The 18,912-nt window shown below is 49.0% G+C and overlaps 1 protein-coding gene across 3 annotated transcripts in view; it reads right to left on the bottom strand.

Annotated features, from left to right (window-relative positions):
• The window catches only part of MMD2 (monocyte to macrophage differentiation associated 2), a 71,043-nt gene that overhangs the window by 33,372 nt on the left and 18,759 nt on the right, over positions 1–18,912 (bottom strand). For all 3 annotated transcript variants that reach the window (XM_017858038.1, XM_017858036.1, XM_017858037.1), the window contains exon 2: positions 1,314–1,395. In XM_017858038.1, coding sequence (XP_017713527.1) covers positions 1,314–1,395 — 82 coding nt within the window. The remainder of the gene's footprint in view (positions 1–1,313; positions 1,396–18,912) is intronic.

Raw genomic sequence — 18,912 nt, 5'->3', positions numbered from 1 at the left:
GCGTGAACCTGGGAGATGGAGATTGCAGTGAGCCGAGATCGCACCACTGCACTCCAGCCTGGGGGACAGAGCGAGACTCCGTCTCAAGAAAAAGAACCCAGTGTGGTCCTGGCACACACCAAGTTCAAATCAGCACCAGCCACTCGTTTCTATTACACCGGCGGCTCGTCGTGAAAGCCCTGGGCTCAGGCCAAACACACAATAGACCCCGGGGTCTAACAGGTCAAGGCGGGGGGTTTGAGAATTAATTCACCTCCACACAGGCTATCTGGTCACCTCCCTGTGCCAGGTGTGCTGAGATACCAAAGAATCCAGCAGAGATTCTGTCTGAACTCATGTCTGCATTGCCAGGGCCTGGAGCACTGCCTGCTGTCTTGAGGTTACCCAGGAACTGTTTGCTGAATGAATGTGCGATGGACTGGTACATTCCAGCTAGCGCGGTGCTGGGCCATGAGGGCTACAATGGCTGGGGAGGCAGGCACCAGCTCAGAGCGTCCCAGCATCTGGGCAGAGGGGAAGACTTTGTTGGAGAACATTCCAGCAAGGCTTATGAATGATGGAAAGGGTTTCATAGGCAGGGCTGGAGTGGAGACGAGAAGTATGCCAGGCAGCAGGAACAGCGCATGCAAAGGCACAGAGTCATGTCTTCTATTTAGGAAACAGTGACAGATTCAAGTGCTCGAGGCTGACAGCAAGAGCATGCTGGTGGGAGGTGCGTGGCCAGATGGGCTAGGAGCTTGCTAGAGTGACAGGATGCCATACTAGGTACTAGGGAGCCGTCAAAGGTTCTCTCGTTTGTTTGTTTTTGAGACAGGGCCTTGCTCTCTCACCCAGGCTGGAGTGCAATGGCACAATCTCGGCTCACTGCAACCTCTGACTCCTGGGTTCAAGGGATTCCCCTGTCTCAGCCTCCCGAGTAGCTGGGGTTACAGGTGCCTGCCACCATGTCCGGCTAATTTTTGTATTTTTAGTAGAGATGCGGTTTCGCCATGTTGGCCATGCTGGTCTCAAACTCCTGACCTCAGGTGATCTGCCCGCCTCAGGCTTCCAAAGTACTGGGATTATAGGCGTGAGCCACCATGCCCGGCCCCATCAAATATCCTTAGAGCAAGACAGAGGCACGCCCAGCACTGCAGCCCAATTTACCCCAGTGGCTTTCCCACGAGACGCACTCACTCTTCTGAGGGCCTGAGGGCCACAGAAGACGTGAGGAATGGGCCACTTGGGACATACGTGAAGGAGTTGCCTTCCCCCACCCCCCTTCCTTGGAAGTGTCCCCATCTCAGCCCTGAACCCCCCAAAAGCCAACTCACAGCATGGGTGGCACAGTTGGCCGCATGTTCATACTCTGTGGGCTGGTACCTCTTGTGGGCAGGGACTCGGTGGTTCATGAACCTGGAAGGAGAGGGAGAATTCCAGAGGGAGAATTCTAGGAAGCTCTACTGGGGAAGAGGTGCCATCCGAATTCCCAGGAAGCCTGAAGACCTCACTTTCTACCGGTAGGAAAAGAAGAGCGCTCCTCCATTTTCCATCCCCCCTCCTCTTCCTTCCCCTCCCTCACTCTTTCTGATCATTAAATGGTTTTGGGTTATCCAATATTTTGTGCCTAATCCCCAGCATGGTGTTTCTTACAAAATTTTGCTAAATGCTAGATGTGGCATTCTCTTCACTTTTTTTTTTTTTTTTTTTTGAGACGGAGTCTCGCTCTGTCAAAAGACTGGAGTGTAGTGGCATGATCTCGGCTCACTGCAACCTCTGCCTCCCGAGATCAAGCAATTCCCTTGCCTCAGCTTCCTGAGTAGATGGGTGTGTGCCACCAAGCCGGGATAATTCTTGTATTTTTAGTAGAGATGGGGTTTCATCATGTTGGCTGGTCTCGAACTCCTGACCTCAGGTGATCCACCCACCTCAGCCTCCCAACGTGCTGGGATTACAGGCATGAGCCACCACGCCCGGCCTTTTTTTTCTTTCCACAAAGGGTCTCACTCTGTCACTCAGGCTGGAATGCAGTGGTGCAATCATGGCTCACTGCTGTCTCCACCTCCTGGGCTCAAGCGATCCTCCCGTCTCAGCCTCCTGAGATGCTGGGACTACAGGCACAATCTACCACGCCCGGCTAAATTTTTTTTGTTTTTTTTTTATAGAGACGGGGTTTCATCATGTTGCCCAGGCTGGTCCCGAACTCCTGGGCTCAAGCGATCCTCCCACCTTGGTTTTCCCAAAGTGTTGAGACTACAGGCATGAGCCACCGCTTCTGGCCTCATTTCCTGTTTTTTATTTTCTCTAAGTACAGCTTACGAACAATATAGCTCTGAAGGGGTCAGCTCGAAGGATTTTTACGGATGCATAGACCCACACAACCACCATCCAGGAAGAGCTATGGCTCACTTCTCACCCCCAAGAAAGTGCCCAGTGCCCCCTCCCATGGGTACCTTTTCCCCAGGGAAACCACCCTCTGCCCTTGTCATCTTGGATTTATTTCCCCTGTTCTTGAACTTGCTCAATGAACTCATACAGAACACGCTGTTTTGTGTCTGGCTTCTTTTGCTTAATCTGATTTTTGTGAGATTCATCCACATTTTGGGGTACAGCAATTGGTAGTTTTCATGGCTGTATCGTATTCCACTGGGTGAACAGACCACAAGTGACTTCTCCAACCCACTGCAGGGGGACACTCCTGTTTGGAGACATTATGGATAACTCGGCCCATGAACATTTTTATGCACATATTTTGGTGAACACATGCACTTATTTCTGCTGGGCTCAGGTGAAATTGCTACATGACTTTATCTTAAAAATAAACATTCTTGGCCAGGTGTGGTGGCTCACGCCTGTAATCCCAGCACTTTAGGAGGCCAAGGCAGGCGAATCACTTTAGGCCAGGAGTTCGAGACCAGCTTTGTCAACATGGTGAAACCCTGTCTCTACTAAAAATACAAAAATTAACTGGAAGTGGTGGCATGTGCCTATAATCCCAGATACTTGGGAGGCTGAGGCAGGAGAATCGCTTGAGGGAAGTGGAGGTTGCAGTGAGCCGAGATCATACCATTGCACTCCAACCTGGGCGACAGAGTGAGATTCCATTTCAAAAAAATAATGTTAGCCGGGCGTGGTGCCACAGGCCTGTAATCCCAGCTACTTGGGAGGCTGAGGCAGGAGAATCACTTGAACCTGGGAGACGGAAGTTGCAGTGAGCCGAGATCGTGCCACTGCACTCCAGCCTGGGTGACAGAGAGAGAGTCTTTCTCAAAAAACGAAACAAATCAAAACAAACAAAACAAAAATTTCTATGTTTTGTGTGCCTTTTTAGAATCTTCAAAGCGTTATCACCTCTGTTTAATCCTCACTGGAGCACCATGTAGAGCTATTGGCCATTTTACAGATGGAGAAGCTACAGGGCAGGGAGGTGAGGGAAGGAGATCACAGGGTGGGAAGGGACTCAACCCAGCCCCGGTTGACTCCAACGTCTAGTTATGCCTTGACGCAAGTCTGTGCTGGGGGACTTAGGTCAGGACGGGAAGACAGACAAGGGTTGCCTGGGCAGGAAACAGGCATCCAAGAGCTGGTGGTAAGGTCTGCATACACCTGGCTATCAGACCAGCAGCCGGGACCACAGCAGCGTGCATGTCTTCGGCCACAGAGGCTCGGCATCAGCTCACCTGAACGTTGCCAAGCAGCAGCCACCCAATGGGTCAAACTCCACTAAACACACCAAAAACCTTCCCCCCATGTCCGATGGTTACTTTGTAGACTGCCCCCCAAACAAATGAGTGTATGGTTCAGAACAAATGACTCCATGCGGTATATATGGGGCACTAAGCATTTATTGGGCACTTTTTGTATGCTGGTGTCACACCAGGAGTTCATGGAGCATTTATTCAGCATCTCCTGTGTGCTGGCTCCATGCTCGTAAAGACCCTGGAACATTCGTTGAGCACCTTCTGTGTGCTGGCTCCATGCTAAGTATAGTTCATGGAGCATTTATTAAGCATCTTTTGTGTGCTGGCTCCATGCTAAATACAGCTCATGGAGCATTTGTTAAGCACCTCCTGTGTGCTGGATCCAGGTTAAGTACAGTTATGGAGCATTCATTGAGCACCTTCTGTATGCTGGCCTCATGCTAAGTACAGCTTATGGAGCACTTATTAAGCACCTTGTGTGCTGGCTCCATGCTAACTATAGTTCATGAAGCATTAATTAACCACCTTTGGTGTGCTGGCTCCATGCTAAGTATAGTTCATGAAGCATTTATTAAGTACCTTTTGTGTGCTGGCTCCATGCTAAGTGCAGCTCATGGAGCATTTATTACGCACCTCCTGTGTGCTGGCTCCATGCTAGTAAAGACCCTGGAACATTCGTTGAACACCTTCTGTGTGCCGGCTCCATGCTAAGTACAGTTCATGGAGCATTTATTAAGCATCTTTTGTGTGCTGGCTCCATGCTAAATACAGCTCATGGTGCATTTGTTAAGCACCTCCTGTATGCTGGATCCAGGTTAAGTACAGCTATGGAACATTCATTGAGCACCTTCTGTACTCTGGCCTCATGCTAAGGACAGCTCATGGAGCACTTATTAGGCATCTTCTGTGTGCTGACTCCATGCTAAGTATAGCTCAAGAAGCATTCATTGAGCACCTTCTGTGTGCTGGCTCCATGCTAAGTATAGTTCATGGAGCATTTATTAAGCATCTTTTGTGTGCTGGCTCCATGCTAAATACAGCTCATGGAGCATTTGTTAAGCACCTCCTGTGTGCTGGATCCAGGTTAAGTACAGTTATGGAGCATTCATTGAGCACCTTCTGTATGCTGGCCTCATGCTAAGTACAGCTTATGGAGCACTTATTAAGCACCTTGTGTGCTGGCTCCATGCTAACTATAGTTCATGAAGCATTAATTAACCACCTTTGGTGTGCTGGCTCCATGCTAAGTATAGTTCATGAAGCATTTATTAAGTACCTTTTGTGTGCTGGCTCCATGCTAAGTGCAGCTCATGGAGCATTTATTACGCACCTCCTGTGTGCTGGCTCCATGCTAGTAAAGACCCTGGAACATTCGTTGAACACCTTCTGTGTGCCGGCTCCATGCTAAGTACAGTTCATGGAGCATTTATTAAGCATCTTTTGTGTGCTGGCTCCATGCTAAATACAGCTCATGGTGCATTTGTTAAGCACCTCCTGTATGCTGGATCCAGGTTAAGTACAGCTATGGAACATTCATTGAGCACCTTCTGTACTCTGGCCTCATGCTAAGGACAGCTCATGGAGCACTTATTAGGCATCTTCTGTGTGCTGACTCCATGCTAAGTATAGCTCAAGAAGCATTCATTGAGCACCTTCTGTGTGCTGGCTCCATGCTAAGTGCAGCTCATGAAGCATTTATTAACCACCTTCTGTGTGCTGGCTGCATGATAAATGTAGCTCATGGAGCATTTATTAAGCACCTTCTGTGTGCTGGCTCCATGACAAGTACAGCTCATGGAGCACTTATTAGGCATCTTCTGTGCGCTGACTCCATGCTAAGTGTAGTGCATGAAGCATTTATTAAGCACCTTCTGTGTACTGGCTCCATGCTAAGTACAGCTCATGGAGCATTTATTAAGCACCTTTGATGTGCTGGCTCCATGTTAAGTATAGTTCATGAAGCATTTATTAAGCACCTTTTGTGTGCTGGCTCCATGCTAAGTGCAGCTCGTGAAGCATTTATTAAGCACCTTCTGTGTGCTGGCTCCATGCTAGTACAGACCCTGGGGCATTGATTGAGCACCTTCTGTGTGCTAGGTCTATGCTGGCATAGTTCAGGGCTCATTTATGAAGCACATTGTGTATGCTGGCTTCATGTATGCTGGTGAGGGCAGGGCAGGAGTGAAAGCTGGGCAGGGGAGTCTGCCAGGCACTGACACTGTGATTTGCCCTGGGACACTTGGCACCTGGATGAGTCCAAGGGTCCAACGGTTCAGGTGACTGCTCTCTGCCTGCATCCAGCTGGGACTCCATGGTCACATGATTCCACAGTCAGTCAAGTGACTTCAACACCAGGGTCACACTGAGCCCATTCGACAGTTGAGAAACCTAAGACCCCTGGGGACAGGCTTCTGCACCAAGCTAAAGAGACACCAACGTCCCATCTCCCATGGCCTCAGCACCCTTGCAGGGGCAGACTGAAAACTGGAATTATAGTCATAGAGAACATGGAGGACCCACCCTGGGGACCCCATTGAAGCCTCCCCAGGAGCTCAGAACATGCCACCTTCCTCAAGGTGGGCCAGGAAGCTGCCTGTGGCCAAGACTGGCTTATGTTTGGTTTTTTGTTTTGTTTTGTTTTCTGTTTTTTTGAGATAGAGTCTCTTTTTCTTGAGATGGAGTCTTGCTCTGTCGCCCAGGTTGGAGTGCAATGCTGCTGTCTCGGCTCACTGCAACCTCTGCTTTCCGGGTTCAAGCGATTCTCCTGCCTCAGCCTCCCTAGTAGCTGGAACTACAGGCACATACCACCACACTCAGCTAATTTTTGTATTTTTAGTAGAGATGGGGTTTCACTATGTTGGCCAGGTTGGTCTCAAACTCCTGACCTCATGATCTGCCTGCCTCAGCCTCCCAAAGTGCTGGGATTACAGGCGTGAACCACCGCACCCGGCCAGGATTGGCTTATTAACTAATAAGTAATAACAACAAAAATAGTGATATGGGTTGAACCGTGTCCTCCCAGCATTCAAGTGTTGAAGACCTAACTCCCGGTATTGAGAAGGGGACCTTATTTGGGAACAGGATTGGAGCAGATTTCATTAGTTAAGATGAGGCCAGGGTTGGGTGTGGTGGCTCATGCCTGTAATCCCAGCACTTTGGGAGGCCAAGGCGGGCAGATCATGAGGTCAGGAGATTGAGAACATCCTGGCTAACACGGTGAAACCCCATCTCTATTAAAAATACAAAAAATTAGCCGGGCGTGGTGGCGGGTGCCTGTAGTCCCAGCTACTTGGGAGGCTGAGGCAGGAGAATGGCATGAACCCGTAAGGTGGAGGTTGCAGTGAGCCGAGATCGCGCCACTGCACTCCAACCTGGGCAACAGAGTGAGACTCCGTCTCAAAAAAAAAAAAAAAAAAAATGAGGCCAGACTGCGTTAGGGTGGGCCCCCATCCAATATGAGCAGGGTTCCCTAAGAAGACGAAACAGGCCAGGCACGGTGGCTCACACCTGTAATCCCAGCACTTTGGGAAGCAGAGGCGAGTGGATCACCTGAGGTCAGGAGTTCAAGACCAGCCTGGCCAACATGGCAAAATCCCATCTCTACTAAAAAAAAAAAATACAAAAATTAGCGAGGTATACTGATGGGTAACTGTAATCCCAGCTACTCGGGAGGCTGAGGTAGGAGAATCACTTGAACCTGGGAGGCAGAGGTTGTGCTGAGTCAAGATTGCACCACTGCACTCCAACCTGGGCAATAAGAGCGAGACTCCATCTCCAAAAAAAAAGACGAAGGAGACACAGAGAGGACAACGTCAAATGAAGACAGAGACACACGGGGAGGACAGCCATGTGATGTTGGAAGCAGAGATTGTGGCAATGTGAAGAAATATCTGCTGTTGTAAGCCGCTGGTGTGTGATCACCTGTGATTTCAGCCCTCGGACACAAACACAGGTGCATATCGTGCTTGTTTTATTCTTTATTTTTAGTTATTTTAATAAATTTGAGACTGAGTCTTGCTCTATCACCCAGGCTGGAGTGCAGTGGCGCCATCTCGGCTGACTGCAACCTCTGCCTCCTGGGTTCAAGCAATTCTCCTGCCTCAGATCCTGAGTAGCTGGGATTACAGGCACCCGCCACCACGCCCAGCTACTTTTTGTATTTTTAGTAGAGATGGGATTTCACCATGTTGGCCAGGCTGGTCTCGAACTCCTGACCTCAAGTGATCCACCTGTCTCGGGTTCCTAAAGTGCTGGGATTACAGGCGTGAGCCACCGCGTCCAGGCCTTTGTTGTTGGTTTTTGTTTTTGCTGTTTGAGAAAGGGTCTTGCTCTGTGGCCCCACTGTCATAGCTCACTGTAGCCTCAACCTCCTGGGCTCGAGCAATCCTCCCACCTCAGTCTCCCAAGTAGCTGGAATTACAGGCGCACACCACCACACCCAGCTAACTTTTTTTTTTTTTTAATTTTTATTTTTGTAGAAGTGAAGTCTCACTGTGTTGTCCAGGCTGGTCTCAAACTCCTGACCTCAGTTAATCCTCCCACCTCAGCCTCCCAAAGTGTTGGGATTACAGGCATGAGCCACTGCGCCTGGACTCTTTACCTTTTTCTTTTGAAACAGAATGTCACTCTGTCACCCAGGCTGGAGTGCAGTGGTGTGATCACAGCTCACTGCAAGCTTGAACTCCTGGGCTCTAGGGATCCTCCCTCCTCAGGTGCACTCCACCACGCCCAGCTAATATTTTTAAATTTTTGTAGAGATAGAGTCTCACTATGTTGCTCAGGCTGGTCTCAAACTCCTGGGCTCAAGCAATCCTCCTGCCTCAGCCTCTTGAGTAACTGGGATCACAGGTGCATGCCACCACACCCAGCTAATTTTTTAATTTTTTGTAGAGACTGGATCTTGCTCTGTTGCCCAGGCTGGTCTCAAACTCCTGACCTCAAACAATTGTCCTCCCTTGGCCTCCCAAAGTGCTGGGATTATAGGCACGAGCCACCATGCCTGGCCTCACAGTACTCATTTAGAGAGACTCTGCCCAAAAGCCCTCCAGGAGGCCCAGCCAATTTATGCTTCCCACCAACTGGGCAGGGAGTCCGGAGACCAGCTGTGAGGGTGCGACTTGCACCGGCCTCCAAGGTGGGAAACTTATTCTCCCCCTGAGGTCTCCCCCTCTACCTGCCACCAGGCGCGGGTCTGCAGCCCTGGCTCCCCCTGCTCCTGTAACAAACACCAGGAAACCACCAAGGGTGCCAGCCACATGGGTCCCAGGGTGATGTCACGGTTGCCGTGGTGACCTGGGACGGACAGTTATTTATTTATTTCTGAGTTCCACAAGACTCTCCTTGTCTCTCAGTCACTGTGACCATTGAATGCTGGCAGAGAGGGGAGAGGGAGGCCCGGAGACAGGGCCGTGGGCAAACGACCAAGAAACAGCGTTCCCACCACCCTGAAGACCCGAGTACTTTCCCTTTAGCTCCTTGCAACCTCATTTCTTTCCTCCCTAAACCCCTAGTCAGGCATTTTAAGAAAAAGTGAATTCATATTTTAACTTGCATTATAATTTACATAAAGTAAAATTTCCTCTTTTTTTGCTGTAGTTTTGTGAGTTTTGACAAATGCGGAGAGTCCTATAACCACCACCGCCACCATCAAGATGAATAACAGATCCACCATCCCCCAGAATTCTCTCCTGCCCCCCTCTTTGCACCTGAAACCTCTGCCCAGCATCAGCCCGGCAGCCAAGACCCTGCCCCTGTCCTCTGTGCTTTTTTTTGTTTTGTTTTGTTTTGTTTTGAGATGGAGTTTTGCTCTGTCACCCAGGCTGAAGTGCAGTGGCACAATCTCAGCTCACTGCAGCCTCCACCTCTCAGGTTCGGGTGATTCTCCTGCCTCAGCCTCCTGAGTATCTGGGATTACAGGCATGTGCCACCACCCTCGTCTAATTTTTGTATTTTTAGTAGAAATGGGAAGGGTCTCCCCATGTTGGCCAGGCTGGTCTTGAACTCCCGACCTCTGGTGATCCACCTGCCTCGGCCTCCCAAAGCACTAGGATTACAGGTGTGAGCCACTGGGCCTGGCCTCTGTGCTTTGCCTTTTCCAGAATATCGCATACATGGAGTCACACAGTAGTTGTACAGCTTTTTTTTTTTCTTTAATGTTTAAAGAGAATCTGTTGTATAAAGTCGAAAGTGCATTCTTAGGTGAAAAGAAACTGTACACTGAATGCCAAAGAGGGATTTACTTATTTTCTCTTAAAATGTATGGTGGCTGGGCGCGGTAGCTCACGATTGTAATCCCAGCGCTTGGGGAGGCCAAGGCAAGAGGATCATTTGAGACCAGCTTTGGCAACATAGCAAGACCCGGTCTCTACAAAATATTAAAAAATTACCTCGGTGTGGTGGCATGTGCCTGTGGTCCCATCTGCTTGGGAGGCCGAGGCAAGAGGATCTCTTGAGCCCAGGAGGTCAAGGCTGCAGTGAGCCAAGATCGTGCCACTGCACTCCAGCCTGGGTGACAGAGCATGATCATCTCAAAATAAAACAAAATGTACTGAAGGTAAATTTGTTTTATACTAAGAGAAAATGGCTTCTCCTAAATGTAACGTTATCTTTCCTGGTAATTTTTCTCGCTTCTTCCATCTCTGTTTTTGCTCCTGCATCCCCTTTGCAGTCTGGCTTTGTTGTTCAGCAGAGAGCATCTGAGATTCCTCTCTGGTATCGCACATCCCTTTCTTTTTACTGCTGAGCAGTATTGCTTCTCATGGACCTATCAGAGTTTGTTCATCCATTCTCCAGTTGAGGGATAATAAATGTATTTTTTTTTTTTTTTTTAGATAGGGTCTATCACCCTGGCTGGAGTGCAGTGGTGCCATCATAGCTCACTGCAGCCTCACACTACAGGGTCCAATCATTCCTCCTGCCTCAGCCTCCCAAGTAGCTGAGACCACAGGTACACACCACCATGCCTGGTTAATTGTTAAATTGTTTGTAGAGACAGGCTCTTGATATGTTGCCCAGGCTGATCTCAAACTCCTGGACTCAAGTGATCCTCTGGCCTCAGCCTCCCAAAGTATTGGGATTACAGGCATGAGACACTGTGCCCGGCCACATGCCTTTTTCTGTTTTTTTTTTTTTTTTTTTTTTTTTTTTGTTTTTTTTTGAGACAGTCTCCTAGGCTGGAGTGCAGTGGTACAATCTCAGCTCACTGCAACTTCTCCCTCCTGGGTTCAAGCAGTTCTTCTTCTTCAGCCTCCCAGGTAGCTGGGATTACAGGCATCCCCCACCACGCCCAGCTATTTTTTGAATTTTGAGTACAGACGAGGTTTTGCCATATTGACCAGGCTGGTCTCAAACTCCTGACGTCAAGTGATCTGCCCACCTCGGCCTCCCAAAGTGCTGGGATTACAAGCATGAGCCACTACGCCCAGTTCACAATGCTTATATTTCTTCCACCACCACAGCCGACTAATTTTTTTGGATTTTTAGCAGAGACGGGGTTTTGCCATGTTGCCCAGGCTGGTCTCAAACTGCTGGCCTCAAGCGATCCTCCTGCCTCTGATTCCCAAAGTGCTGGGATTACAGGTGTGAGCCACTGGGACTGGCCTGGATGCATTTTTAACAAGTGAAATGCACAGATAAAATTAAGACTGTTAGAACAGAGCTGGCAGTCAGAGAGGCAGCCTTGACTGTGGGAAACTTCTCTTGAAAAAGCCGACGTTTCTAGCAGGCCATGGCTGGTTAAACTAAAGGAGGGAAGTGGACTTTTCTTCCTCCTCCCTGGAGAACAGAATCCTCATTTTGTAGCCAACCCTTACTGCTTAGATGAGCACGCGGCCATGGCTTGGTGGAGGACTCCCAAACCGAGCCAGAACCCAGAGCCAGATGCTGTCAGCAGATGAGGAGAGAATGATGAATTCTTACCCTGAACTTGAGGAGGTACAGGCTTTGGAGCTTGGCACTGCTGGGCAGAAAATGCTTGCATCGGCAGTTAACCGCTGTGTGAGCTAGGAAAAATTACTTAACGTCTCTGGGCTGCAGCTTCCGGGTATGTAAAAGGGAATGGTATTACCTAGCCTGCAGGTGTCATAAAGAATATGGTTTAAGGCCGAGCACGGTGGCTCACGCCTGTAATCCCAGCACTTTGAAAGGCTGAGGCAGGCGGATAACCTGAGGTCAGGAGTTCAAAGCCAGCCTGGCCCAAATGGTGAAACCCCATCTCTACTAAAAATACAAAAATGAGCCTGGCGTGGCAGTGGGTGCCTGTAATTCCAGCTCCTTGGGAGGCTGAGGCAGGAGAATCTCTTGAACCCGGGAGGCGGAGGTTGCATGGAGCTGACATCGCGCCACCACACTCCAGCCTGGGAGACAGAGAAAGATTCTGTCTCAAAAAAAGAAAAAAGAAAAAAATTAGCTATACGTGGTGTTTGCATGACTGTAGTCCCAGCTACTTGAGAGGGTGAGGTGGGACGATCACATGAGCCAGGAGGTCGAGGCTGCAGTGAGCTATGATCGTGCCACTGCACTCCAGCCTGGGCCACAGAGTGAGACCCTGTCTCAAAAAATAATAAAATACTGACAACTGGGCTCCACACCCAGAGATTTCAGTTTATTACATCTGGGGTAAAGCCTGGATACTGGCATGTTTAGAAGTTTCTTTTTTTCTTTTTTCTTTTTTTTTTTTTTTAGCATTTAAAAAATGGGCAGAGACAGTGAGACCTCATTTCCACAAAAAAATCAAAAAATTAGCCAGACATGGTGGCATGCGTCTATACTCCCAACTACTCAGGAGGCTGAGGTGGGAGGATCACTGGAGCCCAGGGAGGCTGAGGCTGCAGTGAGTCATGATTGAGCCACTGCACTCCAGCCTGAATAACAGAGCGAGACCCTATCTCAAAAAAAAAAAAAAATTGTATATGTTAATGGTGCTATACCATGAGGCACTGTGGAATGGCTCCAATATTAATTTCTTGCTTTGGACCCTGTACTTGAGTTATGTAAGATCTTCCACTAGGGGAACTGGAGAAAGGATACTCAGGATCTTTCTACCATTTTTGCAACTACCTGTGCATTTATAATTATTTCAAAATAAAAAATTTTTGGCCAGGCAAGATGGCTCATGCCTGCAATCCCAGCACTTTGGGAGGCCAAAGCAAGCAGATCACCTGAGGTCAGGAGTTCAAGACCAGCCTGGTCAATATTGAGAAACCCCATCTCCACTAAAAATATAAAAACTAGCCAGGCGTGGTGGTGCGCACCTGTAATCTCAGCTACTCGGGAAGCTGAGGCAGGAAAATCACTTGAACCTGGGAGGCAGGGGTTGCCATGAGCTGAGATTGTGCCACTGTACTCCAGTCTGGGTGACAAGAATGAAACTCTGTCTCAAAAACACAGGAAAAAAAAATTTCAAGTGTAACCACATACAATGCCAAGATGTTCATCAAAATCAAACAAAAAAAACAAGTAATAAAATTATATACACAACATGATTTCATTACTGTAAAACACACACACACACCCCAACATTTTAGAAACATAAATGCATAGAAATAGACTTGAAAGAAAACAGGGAGATCGGTGAGTTTGGGGGTGCTGGTCACAGAAGACTTTGCCCCGCTCCCTTATTTTTTAATTTTTAGGATTGGGTGGGAGATAAAGAGTCTTTCATTTGACTTGTGTTGTTTGAATCTTTATAAGATTGTATTCAAATTTTACTCATGTAACTACAATGAAAGTGTTATTTTTATTTCATTATCAATTTATTTTGCAGAGATGGGGATTCACTGTGTTGCGCAGGCTGGTTGTGAACTCATGGGCTAAAGCAATCCTCCTGCCTCAGCCTCCCAAAGAGCTGAAATTGCAGGCATGGGCCATCACACCCAGCCTAAAAAATGCTAAAATTATACAGGAAATGTTTGCCATAGAATATTTTACTTTATTTTATTTTTATTTTTATTGTTTTGAGACAAAGTCTCAGTCTGTTACCCAGGCTGGAGTGCAACGGCACGATCTCAGCTCACTGCAACTTCTGCCTCCCGGGTTCAAGCAATTCTCCTCCCTCAGCCTCCCAAGTAGCTGGGATGACAGATGCTTAATACAACACCCAGCTAATTTTTTATATTTTTAGTAGAGACAGGGTTTCACCGTGTTGGTCAGGATGGTCTCAAACTCCTGACCTCAAGTGATCCACCCGCCTCGGCCTCCCAAAGTGCTGGAATTACAGGTGTGAACCACCATGCCCAGCCCACTTTAAAGTGTGTCTTAGTCCATCTTCTGCTGGAATACCTGAGACTGGGTAATTTATAAAGAAACTATTATAGGCCAGGCGTGGCAGCTCATGCCTGTAATCCAGCACTTTGGGAGGCTGAGGCGGATGGATCACCTGAGGTCAGGGGTTCAAGACCAGCCTGGCCAACATGGCAAAATCCCATCTCTACTAAAAATACAAAAATTAGCCAGGCACAGTGGCATGCACCTGTAATCTCAGCTACTTGAGAGGCTGAGGCAGGAGAATCACTTGAACCTGGGAGGTGGAGGTTGCAGTGAGCTGAGATCGCACTCCTGTACTCCAGCCTGGGCAACAGAGAGAGAAAAGAAAAGAAAAGGAAAGGAAAGAAAAGGAAAGAAAAAAAAGAGAGGAAAGAAAGAAAGAAAAAGAAGGAAGGAAGGAAGGAAGGAAGGAAAGAAGGAAGGAAGGAAGGAAGGAAGGAAGGAAAGAAAGAAAGAAAGAAAGAAAGAAAGAAAGAAAGAAAGAAAGAAAGAAAGAAAGAAGAAAAAGAAAGAAAGGAAGGAAGAAAGAAGAGAAGAGGAGGAGGAGGAGGAAGGAAAGAAAGAAGGAAAGAAAGGAAGGAAGGAAGGAAGGAAGGAAGGAAGGAAGGAAGGAAGGAAGGAAAGGAAGGGAAGGAAGGGAAGGAAGGAAGGGAAATTATTATAAATTATAAATTACTTTCTGCTGTTTTGTTTTTTACAGAAAATAATGACAGTTTCTCACCCTGTCATGCATGCTGAAATGCACTGGCACAGTCATAGCTTGTTGCAGGCTCCAATTCCTGGGTTCAAGCGATGTTCCTGCCTCCGCCTCCCAAGTAACTACAGGCATGCACCACCACACCCAGCTAATTTTTAACTTTTTGTAGAGACAGGATCTTGCCATATTGCCCAGGGTGGTCTCGAACTCCTGGGCTCAAGTGATCCCACCGCGCCTCATCCTCTCGAGTAGGTAGGACTACAGGTGTGCACCACTACATCCAGCTAATTTTTAAACATTGTTTTGTAGAGATGGGGTCTCATTATTTTTGCCCAGGCTGGTCTCAAACTCCTGGCCTCAAGCAGTCCTCCTCCTTTGGCCTCCCATAGCACTGAGATTACAGGCATGAGCCACATCACCTGGTTCTAAGAAAATAATTTAATTTATTTTTCTTTTCTTTTTTTTTTTTTGAGATGGAGTTTTGCTCTTGTCGCCCAGGCTGGAGTACAGTGGCGTGATCTCAGCTCACTGCAACCTCCACCTCCCCGTTCAAGAGATTCTCCTGCCTCAGCCTCCCCCATAGCTGGGATTACAGGTGCCCACCATTATTACCGGCTAACTTTTGTATTTGTAGTAGAGACGGGATTTTGCCATGTTGGTCAGGCTGGTCTCAAACTCCTGACCTCATGATCCACTCGCCTCAGCCTCCCAAAGTGCTGGGATTACAGGCATGAGCCACCACGCCTGGCCCAACAATTTAATTTCTTACAACTCTCTAGGCTGGGAAATCCAGGGTCTAGGGACTGTGTCTGGTGGGGGCCTTCCTGCAGCTGAGGACGCTGTAGAATCCCGAGGCAGTATGGGGCATCCCATGGTGAGGGGCCTGTATGTGCTAACTCAAGTCTGTTTTTCTCCTCTTCTTAAGCCACTAATGCCTCACCCTCATGACCGCAGCTAATCCTAATCACCTCCCAAAGGTCCCACCCCTCAAATACCACAAACTTCCCACCCTCTTAATACTGTTACAATGGGGATTAAGTTTCAGAATGAGTTTTTGAAGAGACAAACATTCAAAACACAGCAAGGGGCAGGGCCAGGTTGTCGACTTGGAAAGGCAGAAGGTATGAAAGAAAGCAAAGCCAACTGCTGGCTGTAGCAGAGGACAGACTGGGGGAAACGGGCATGAGAAATGTTATTTTATTTATATTTCTGTGTTACTTGACCAGCTACAATGTTCGTATACTACCTCAGTGATCTTTTTAAAATCTAATCAAATACAAAACATTTTAAATAAAGTCAAGTTTTGAAATCAACACTCAAGGCCAGATGACATCAAACAAGCTGCATCAAAGCTGGGGAGGGATGGCTGGGCTCGATGGCTCACGCCTATAATCCCAGCACTTAGGGAGGCTGAGGCTTGAGGCCAGGAGTTCATAGACCAGCCTGGGCAACATATCAAGACCCTTTCTCTACAAAAATTTTTAAAAATTAGCCAGGTGTGGTGGTGTGTACCTGCGGTCTCAACTGCCCGGGAGGCTGAGGTGGGAGGATAGCTTGAACCCAGGAATTTGAGGCTACAGTGAGCTATGCTCATGTCACTGCACTCCAGCCGGGGTGACAGAGAGAGAACTTGTCTCAGAAAAAAAAAAAAGTCCTGGAAACTACCCAAATGCCACCCATGGTAGAATTAGCATGGAAATATTCACACAATGGAACACTAGATAATAATGAGAATGAATGAATTACAGCTTTCAGAAGAAATAAGGACACTGCAGACTGGAGACAAATGTCAAATGGCAGTGCATACACTTCCAATCTCTCTCTCTCTCTCTCTCTCTTTCTTTCTTTCTCTCTCTCTCTCTTTCTCTCTCTCTCTTTCTTTCTTTTCTTTGAGATGGAGTCTTGCTCTGTTGCCCAGGCTGGAGTGCAGTGGCACAATCTCTGCTCACTGCAACCTCTGCCTCCCAGGTTCAAGCAATCTCCTGCCTCAGCCTCCTGAGTAGCTGGGACTACAGGTGCACAGAACCACACTGGCTAATTTTTTTGCATTTTTACTAGAGATGGGGTTTCACCATGTTGGCCAGGCTGGTCTCCAACTCCTGACCTCAAGCAATCCATCCGCCTTGGCCTCCCAAAATGTTGGCATTACAGGCATGAGCCACCACACCTGGCCCAACCTATAAACTTCAAGAACAGGCAGGCAGGTGTGATGAAGGTCTGATGAAGCCAGGAGAGTGGCTGCCTTTGACGGTAGTGAGGACTGACTAAGGGTGTGAAGGGTTTCCCAGGGCCTGGCATGTTGAGCATCCTGACCTGGGTGCAGGGTCCGGCAGGCCCCAGTACCCCAGGCTCCCTCCTCCGCAGTCTGGTAGGAGCCAAGCCCAGTCTCAGAGCTCAGCTTCTGCAATTCCTCCCTCTCTTTCTGGCCTGACCCAGCTGGGGTCTACCGCCCCCAGAGAGAAGCCTGACCCCTTTCATGAATGAGCCCAGGCCCGGGAACGCGGCTGCAGCCACCCCTTGCAGGCTGGGCTGGTGCCTGTCGGTGGCGACCCTGAGTCCCTTGGACAGAGGACTAGAGAGATTTGCCCAGGCTCCTACACAAAGGGGGTTCTGTCCGCCCGTCCCACAGAGGCAAAGGGCCGCGCAGGGCCAAGCCGGCCCGGCTGTGCTAAGCCTCTCTCCCCCTCTCTGCTTGGCCCTGGCCGCTTCTTTGTGTCCATTCATGAATTCAAGGCTCCTCCTGAAAGGCCGGCAGTATCTTGGCTCAGTCTTTGGGAAACAGTCCTTGGACCGGTGCCACCTGGGAATGGTCATGAAATAAAATCCTGGGGCAGACAGTGATGGGAACAGGAAGGGGAATCTGAGCAAGGGGTGGAAGGGGCCCGGGCTTGCATCTCGTGCCAGAGGCAGGGGACTCTGGCATGATGTGCAGGAGAGAGCATTCAGGTGCACTGTGGTGGCATCCCATGGGAACGGCCCCCTGGGCCTGGGGGTACTGACCCGACAGATCTGAGACCAGCTCCCACCCTTGGCACCCACCCTGTGGCTCCCCAGGAAATCTCTTCCCCTATGGGATGAGAAGGGTCCGTATCTCCAAAGCCAGAACCATCTCCCAGCCTCAGGGGGCTCCCAGATACTATCAGATGAGAAGGGGCCATGGTCATTACTGGCTGCTCTGAGTGGGGTTAGGAGGAGGGGTCGCCCCAACAAAGATGGGGCCCCTTTGCCACCTGTTCGTCCTCAGCTAGCTCCTGGATCGGCCTCTGTGAACAGGCCACAGACACCGTCCCTCACCATCAAGCCCTCCTTCCACCTGACCCAGGGGCTCTCACCCACCAATCATCTCCCAGAGATTCCTGTGACGTCACCAGGAGCCAATCAGAGTGTCCCAGATTGGCGAGTCAGAGGCTGCCTTACTTTGAGAGTTGGTAAGTTTTCAGGCAACAGCAGAAAAAGGGCACTTCTGGCCGGGCGTGGTGGCTCGCACCTGTAATCCCAGCACTTTGGGAGGCCGAGGCAGGTCGATCGATCACTTGGGGCCAGGAATTCAAGACCAGCCTGGCCAACATGGCGAAATCCCGTCTCTACTAAAAATAACAAAAATGAGCCTGGCGTGGTGGCAGGTGCCTGTAATCCCAGCTACTCAGGAGGCTGAGGCAGGAGAATCGCTTGAACCTGGGAGGCGGAGGTTACAGTGAGCCGAGACGGCACTACTGCACTCCAGCCTGGACGACAGAGTGAGACCCTGTCACAAAAAAAAAAGACACTTTTTTTAAACAGTCAAATAATGCATTTTATTATATTTTTCTTTATACTTTTTAAAACTTCTGTTTTAGGTTCGGGGTACATGTGCAGGTTTGTTATGTAGGTAAATTGCATGTCACGGGGGTCTCGTGTCCCTGACTCAAAGAAATAAATAAATGTCTTCCTAATAGCACCAGGAACTTTACGCCACAAATGTATCTTTAAAGAGTCCTTGAGGCCGGGCGCGGTGGCTCAAGCCTGTAATCCCAGCACTTTGGGAGGCCAAGACGGGCGGATCACGAGGTCAGGAGATCGAGACCATCCTGGCTAACCTGGTGAAACCCTGTCTCTACTAAAAAATACAAAAAACTAGCTGGGCAAGGTGGCGGGCGCCCGTAGTGCCTCCCAGCTACTCGGGAGGCTGAGGCAGGAGAATGGCGTAAACCCGGGAGGCGGCGCTTGCAGTGAGCTGAGATCCCGCCACTGAACCCCAGCCTGGGCCACAGAGTGAGACTCTTGTCTCAAAAA

This window comes from Rhinopithecus bieti, unplaced genomic scaffold, assembly GCF_001698545.2.
Source record: "Rhinopithecus bieti isolate Rb0 unplaced genomic scaffold, ASM169854v2 scaffold_48351, whole genome shotgun sequence".
Taxonomy (NCBI): Eukaryota; Metazoa; Chordata; class Mammalia; order Primates; family Cercopithecidae; genus Rhinopithecus; species Rhinopithecus bieti.
This window is presented reverse-complemented; position numbering and strand designations above follow the sequence as displayed.